The 7,802-nt window shown below is 33.6% G+C and overlaps 1 protein-coding gene across 4 annotated transcripts in view; it reads right to left on the reverse strand.

The window, feature by feature from the left end:
• Positions 1-7,802, reverse strand: part of LOC107699667 (endophilin-B2-like) — a 35,946-nt gene that overhangs the window by 23,217 nt on the left and 4,927 nt on the right. For all 4 annotated transcript variants that reach the window (XM_016500999.1, XM_016500998.1, XM_016500997.1 and 1 more), the window contains exon 3: positions 6,071-6,199. In XM_016500999.1, coding sequence (XP_016356485.1) covers positions 6,071-6,199 — 129 coding nt within the window. The remainder of the gene's footprint in view (positions 1-6,070; positions 6,200-7,802) is intronic.

Raw genomic sequence — 7,802 nt, forward strand, 5'->3', positions numbered from 1 at the left:
TGCTCGCACACAACATAATCAGTTCTAGCATTGCAATTTTTACATCGCAGCCTCTTCATCATCAAAGTAAATGAGATAACTAAACATACAAAAGGTATTGGTGAATCAATTTAGCTTGTCTTTTGTACAATATGTAGGTTTTGCCGGTCAGTGCAAGCATCACCATGCCTTGGTGTTTTCCAAACACATTTTATGCATATGTGAAGCATGTTGTTTAAGTAGATATTCAGATACAAGAGAAGTACAAAGCCTTCTTTACAAAATAAATAGGCTAATAGTTTATCAACCAAATGTTACACCATGTCTAACGATTCACTCATGGAAATGAGAGGTATGTGAGTCCAGCAGGAGGTTCAGCTTTTAGTTTCATTTTAAATAAGTTATAGGCTTAGCATTTAAAATAAATGTTGTTTGTAAAGAATGGCACTATAATTTATTTTATGACATACAGTTAAGCAAAACACGAGTTTTTTCCTAATATCAGGACTATTGCAAATGTTTATTGAACTGAATCAATTTAACAAGAAGTATATTTTGACTGAGTTAACTATTTTCTCATTTTGCTCTATTTCGACAAAGAGTCTAAACAAAGCCACAGCAGAACAGTGTCCTCTACAAGCAACACAGCAGCCTTTCGTATTGAATGATTCTCTTTATTCCTCACTGAATGAATCAGCCATTTGAATGAATGATTTAATGTCTTATTCTAAAGACAGTAACTTACCGCCACCTACTGGCTGTTTTACTTTCATATTGTTGTTATGTATAACTTTATGTATTTGAAACATTAATATGATAGTGTTAGGCAATTATATATGTAGCTATGCAAATAAACACAACACGCAAATAAATCATTGTGTATATCGAATCCACCTGGCCTCTGTAACTGTCTACTCTGTAGCACTATCGTTTTCAATGCAAAAACATTACATTAATTCAAAATTAATTTACCGATTTACTCATTTAATGTTAACGGATCGCCAAGTAGGCGTACAGCAGTGACAGACCGACACATATAACGGTGTCCTGTATGGAAAGATGTTTCCCAGCCGACAGTTGTCCATTTCAACAGAACACCAAATTTTTAATTTACACTTATTATTTTTTGATCCGTGACCATTGTTTGCTATTCTGAAAACTTTGCTTTCATTTTTAAATTTTGTGCAATATAATTTTACTTGCGTTTTTAAATTTTGGTTTCACACTTAAGTGTTTTTTTTATCCGCGACTGCAATACATTTAGCGGGAAAATTATCCCATATGTTCTCTGCGTGACTTTTGGTCCGTGCAAATTGAATGCTTTAAACATTAAATTCGTGATTTCAAATTATGCTGCGCTTTATGCATTTGCCCACTGTCATATTCATATCATTTTCACTGTGTGCTGTATGTAAAATGAGTGTTACCTTGGCTTTATTTCAAAAAATATGATTCCCAATGCACACAAACTTCCCAGAATGCTGACTGCCCTGTTGGTTACAGTTTACTTCCTTTTTAATTATATTTTTATTAAATATTTATTTACTTGTGAAAAATACTTCTGCTTTAGGTGACAAAGTATGTTTATTTTACAAATTTATTTTTAATCCATTTTCAAATGATTTCAAATGTCTTAAATATTAATTAAAATAAATACAATTATATCGGCTTTATATCGGCCACCCTGCTTTCCAAGATATCGGCATCGGTTGTCAAAAAAAAACGATATCGGTCGACCACTAAAATGTATAATTTAACATACAATGTGCAACTGAGCAGAAAACGCGGAAATCATGATTTAGTCATAAAATAATGTCTTCAGAATCATAGATGTGAAAATGGGCTGACAATTGAACAAAGAAATACATTAATCATGCCTGTGTTCAGCTTTTATTCTGATTAAGGGATAATTTAAGACATCTTCACCTTACAAACGGTTGACGAAAGCAAAAACGCTACAAAATACATCATATTTCATGAGAAAGTATGATGTGCTCAAGCAAAACAGGCACTATTTTTGAAATCAGCACCACAAAAAGTATTGGATTTCATTCAGCAAATATAATGCAGAGCAGTGTAATTGTCACATCTGTCTGAGTGCAGTGCATTTAGTGTATTGCAATCAATGGAGAGATTTGATGTGGATGTAAAATAAGGATGCAAGCAAATTGTGTCACAGCCGGTTGAGAGAGGGACATTCACAAACATGTTATAGCAGCTGTTCCGCCCACCGAATCAATAATTAATGCCTCTCTTTACACAACAGACTGTAATTTTAACTGTAAAACTTCACTGAGTTGCAGAGCATGTGAGCGAAGCGGAGCGGTGTGACGCTCCGCTACGTTTTCCGCTCTATGGACGTGCGCTCCACTCAGTCGCTCTAACCGCCCAAGCAAGCGCTCCGTTGAGTTGCCTCAAGCTCTTTTCTGTTAGGCTCGACTTCAAAAATCACCATACTTTGTCCTGCATCTTCAATAAACAAGCTACAGGTAGTCCAAAATGCAGCGGCTAGAGTCCTTACCAGGTCAAGAATATTCTTTAGTTTGGGTTAAACAAATCAATTTTGCTTGGTTGGAACAGCAGCTACGCTAATTATGTCTCTATTTGTTTCTCTGTTTTTGCCACGGGATTGACATCCCGTGGTAACTAGGATTTACACAAGCTTCAGTCTGGATCCAGAACACCTGAGAAGAGATGATGCCAACCCCTCAGAGGACCTCAGATGATGCCAACCCTGAAACAACATACAGAACTACCACATTTTGCTATAAGTTTGATTGCATCATATAATAATTGCTGTTAATAGTGTTCATCGTCTGTTTTATTACGTCTTAAATTGATTTTTCCGTACTGCTGGTTCGTCTGGTCAGAGGAGAACTGGCCCCCCGACTGAGCCTGGTTTCTCCCAAGGTTTTTTCTCCATTCTGTCACCGATGGAGTTTGGTTCCTTGCCGCTGTCGCCTCTGGCTTGCTTAGTTGGGGACACTTCATTTCCAGAGATATCGTTGACTTGATTGCAAATGATTGCAAAGATACTATTTAAACTGAGCTGGATGTTGACATCACTGAATTCAATGATGAACTGTCTTTAACTGAAAAATTAGTGTTTACTATTGTCATTTTGCATTATTGACACACTATTTTCCTAATTAATGCTGTTCAGTTGCTTTGACACAATCTGCATTGTTAAAAGCGCTATATAAATAAAGGTAACGTGACTTGACTTGACTTGACTTCCTTTATTTATTTATCTATGGTAGAACAGGAAAAAGGTGGTCCAAATGTCTGAAACCACACGGAAATCTCATTTAAACCTGTAAATACAGTTTAAGGATTTTGGGAAAAGTGAAACAAGAAAGTTATGATGCAAAATACAGAAGACTTTCTGATCTACTAACTAATCAAATGTAAATCATGCAAGTGTCATTGATCATCATGTCACTCAGACGTTCAGATGTTCATGTAGCTCTTTGGATCATTTAAAATCATGCTGGAGAACATGATCATCAAGTTTTGTTCATGGAGCTCCATTAAAGGGAAAAAAAGACACACCAAATGAGACACTCTCAAATTTCTATACTTTAGACAGGCTGCACTGGTCCAGTACTTACAGAGATAAACTGTGTACTTCCACTGACTGACACTACAGCCCATCCTAAAAGCATGTGGTCAGCCACGGGACGTTAATAAGCCATTTAAAACCATTAAGTGCACTTTAGTTTGAGAACAGACAAACAAGAAGCACACAGTTCTCTCTCCACTCAATGCATCTACTATCTGTGCTATCTGTGGCAACCAAACACAGCAATAAAAGCATTTATCATAGGGAATCAAATTCAGCACTGGAATTCATATTTTATTCATTTATTATTGGCTGTTTACTAATATTATCCATACCAACCCGAATGTAACGTAGTCGAGTCAAATGTATTTGTATAGCGCTTTTCAAAATACACATTGTTTCAAAGCAGCTTTACAAAAAATCATGCTGAAAATGTTTATAATATCATAATATCTTCATGCCTTATAGTTGCATTTAGCAGATTAGAGCTGGGCGATAATATAGTTACATTTTACAAGCAGTATATCACCCTATGTGAATATACTGTATGCAGATAAAGTTGGAAGCAGGTTATTATAGTTAACTAAAACCATTTAAAAAAACATTTACGTCACTTGAAATAAAATACACTTTAATTGAAATAAAATAAAACGTAAGAAACCTTAAACTTAATTTATTCCAGGTAGTTGCCAAAGCATCATTCCTCATTTTCATTTAGTTTAACTTGATGCACTAAAATAATTATAGTTTTAATAATAAAAGTTAATAAAAAAAACTATATGTACATATTTAAAAAATAGACAAAAACACAACAAAATTATTAAAACTTTAAAATTAAAATAAAAACAGAAAATATAAAAATGAAAATGAATTCAAAATTAATTAAAAAAAACAAATAGTATCATAATGATACTAAAATAACACTGGTTGGAGATAAATAATATACTTTCTATAAAGGGTCATATTTTCTTTTACATGCGTTTACTGTGGTTTTGTTCATAGCGACAGATGAATTTAGGACCAAATTACGGACCTTTGAGGCTTTGACATTAATAACAGATGATACGAGAAGTGTTCTCCCATAACATCAATAAGTATATTTCTTTTCTGCACAAATGTATGGTTCATTTCATTCTTAAATTTTAATAATCAACTTTAATTCAGTTTTATTTGCATTTAGCAATGTTTTTTTCTTCCCAGCTGTGTGCAACCCGAACAAAACAGACCTGAAACTCAAAAAACGGGTCACAGGTCTTGTTTTAATTGCAAACGGCTCATTACAAACCACTGCTTTGATGAATGTGTTTTCTAGAATGACTTTCTAACAGCTCAGAAAGCATAAAATGCATCCACTGTCTGGTATAAAACCATGAAAGTAGAGCTTTAATATTATAGTTTCTGAGTATTAGGCTTATTAATATTGATAAAAGAGTGGAGCACAGTTAGGTCAATTTAATTATCATGTAAGAGTCAAGAAAAACAACAACAACAAAAATATCAACTGGACACCTCTGGTACTTCTACTGAAGGTTATAAAGGGGAAAATCTCTGTGGAAGAATGCTGGCCAGGAAATGACATCACAGACTGCTGTGACCTCTGACATCACTCCGATGGGGAACAGAAAGGAAAATGCAATGAGATTTATTGGTTTGGCTGCTTCCACACAGCCTGCAGGGAAAAACCATCAGAGACTGCAAAATCAATCCAATCACACTGAAAAACTTCCAACATCGCAGTCGGTGCCGTTGAATTATTCCACCATTTAAAGAGCGAAACACTTGCTAACCTTTTCATATTATATCTACAAAAGAAGCTTTAGGATAACAAACAGACTGTGGCTCTTAATGTTACTGCAGTGGATTGAATTAGATTAAGGACATCATTTGAAAACCAAATCAATGGATTTGTCCTCGACCCGGCGGAGTTCAGCTTACAGAGAAAATAAATCAAGCGTTTACTCTTGGCAGACTTTTTCTGCCAAAATTGCACACAGACAATCCAATGCTGAGGTTTAAAAAGATGCAAAAGTACTGAATAAAAAAATTAATGTATGAATGCAAATTCTGACACCACAAAAAAAAATACAAATACTGTAAATAAATGAATGAATGGTGAATAGGGGTGTGAGATCTCAATATTTTGGGGGATTTTTTTCGATAACGATAATTAATTGATATTTTGCTGAGTGTGTTTTTATGCTGGTACCTTGGATGGTTTAGGCCTGTCATGGATAAATTATATTTAACCTAATATTTAGGAAAACGGCCCTGTTGCTTGTGTGACATTACTTAACTATATAATATCTTATAAATATATAGAACAAAAACCCATACAGATACTATAGGGGCATTTAAACTATATTATAATAGGCTTTATCATGCAGTGAACGCTTTTGACCTCAAGTTTTGTTTTGTTTTTTTTGTGAAGTGAGTGACATACTCGATAATGTCTGCTCGCACATCGTTAAAACAGCAATTACGATATTATCACCCCTAATGAATATTATCAGACAGATTTCTGAGTCTTACCGTATGGGGTTCCCGGTCCAAACTCCTTCGCTGCCTCCAGCATGAACTGGCCTAAGATCTCTCCATTAGTGGGCCGCGGTGGAACCTTCCGGTCAAGCTTTTCAAACAGGAACTCTTCGATGCGAGCCCCTGGCGCACAAACAGACAAATAAAGCAACATTAAAAACAAACAAACATCAAAACCATCTTCCAGCACTAGTCAGAGACATGCAGCCATGATTAGACACTTTTAACAAACTAAAGGAAAAAACATGATGGCAATGATTTTTGTGGGGCAAAAATTACATACTTCAGCACTTTGGTATACTTTTTAGTTTTTTAAAGGACCTTTACTTGGACACACATAAATACATTTGGAAGTCTTTAATTAGAGGATATTTTATTTTTTTTATTTAAATAAATTATAGTTTTAAAGAAAATAGTAGAATATCTTAATAATAAATGGCTGAATGAATAAATAAATAACTAAATATAAGTTTTAAAGGAATGATTATAGTTGCTTAAAATTTTAATTTCATTTCTTTTAATTTTTTCTAACTCTTTAAGTGTTGAAAGATGAAATTTGCCCTAATTTCTCTATTTTGGAAATTCTCTTCCTAGAATTTTTCTTTAGATATTTACAAATTAATATATACACAACGTATAATATTAAATTATATTTACAACGTATAATATTAAATTATTATAAAATACTCTATATAGTTACATAAATATTTGTTATAAAAACACACACACACATACATATACATACATACTCACACACACTGTCATTATGATCACACTTTAATCTTTCTAAATTATCTAAATTATATTTGTTTTGTGATGGAAATTTTTACATTCTGATGAAAGCATAGATTTATTAGGGATCATTTCCAAACTGGTCAATATTTGAGAATTAGATTTTTAAATATTAACCCTTTCCCCGCCAAACACAGAATTTTTCGTGTTTTCACTGCTATACGCTCGGGGGTGCTATTACGCATCTCCTGAATGAGTCCACAATCTCCCGATCAAAAACACAGGCGAGGAAGACGCAGAAACAAGCGATCTCATGCGAAAAATAATACGATCATCAAAAACAAACAGCATATAAATGAAAACTGCCTAATGTTACCGAGTGAAATGTTGATCCCAGAAGTGGTAAAGGACTGTGAAGCTTTGGGGTGTTGATGGAAGCGATCTACTGCATCTATGCTTTGATCATAGAACTGAATATGATCCAGATGTGGTCTTTGATAAAAATGCGATTTTCTCAGCTTTTTCATCAAAATGTTGCTTTTTTTAATGAAACTTAACTACATTCATGTGTTGATTAAAAAAAAGAATTCTTGAAGCTAGAATAAAACGTTTATTTATTTATTTTTAAGTAGAGGCTCTGTTCTTTATTTTGATGTATTGCATGTTCAGATATTCATACAACAAAATATTCTGGAGGCCATGACATTTTTGAGAAAATGATCAAAAATGCTGGCGGTGGCTGGCAACTTTTTTCAAAAACGCTGGCAGGGAAATAGTTAATGGACTGCTATCTTAAAACATTTTATTTCATTTCTTTTCATTTTCCAAAAATTTATTGAACTTTGCTCTAATTTCTGTATTTTGGGCTTGTTCCCTTTCTAGACTTAGATATTTCATTTGGCATTAAATATATTTAATATATAATATTAAATTATTACAAAATACTTATAGTATATAAGTTATATACATATAACTTATAAAGTAATATAATAAC

Source organism: Sinocyclocheilus anshuiensis, unplaced genomic scaffold (genome assembly GCF_001515605.1).
Source record: "Sinocyclocheilus anshuiensis isolate Anshui unplaced genomic scaffold, SAMN03320099.WGS_v1.1 scaffold714, whole genome shotgun sequence".
In the NCBI taxonomy this organism is placed as follows: Eukaryota; Metazoa; Chordata; class Actinopteri; order Cypriniformes; family Cyprinidae; genus Sinocyclocheilus; species Sinocyclocheilus anshuiensis.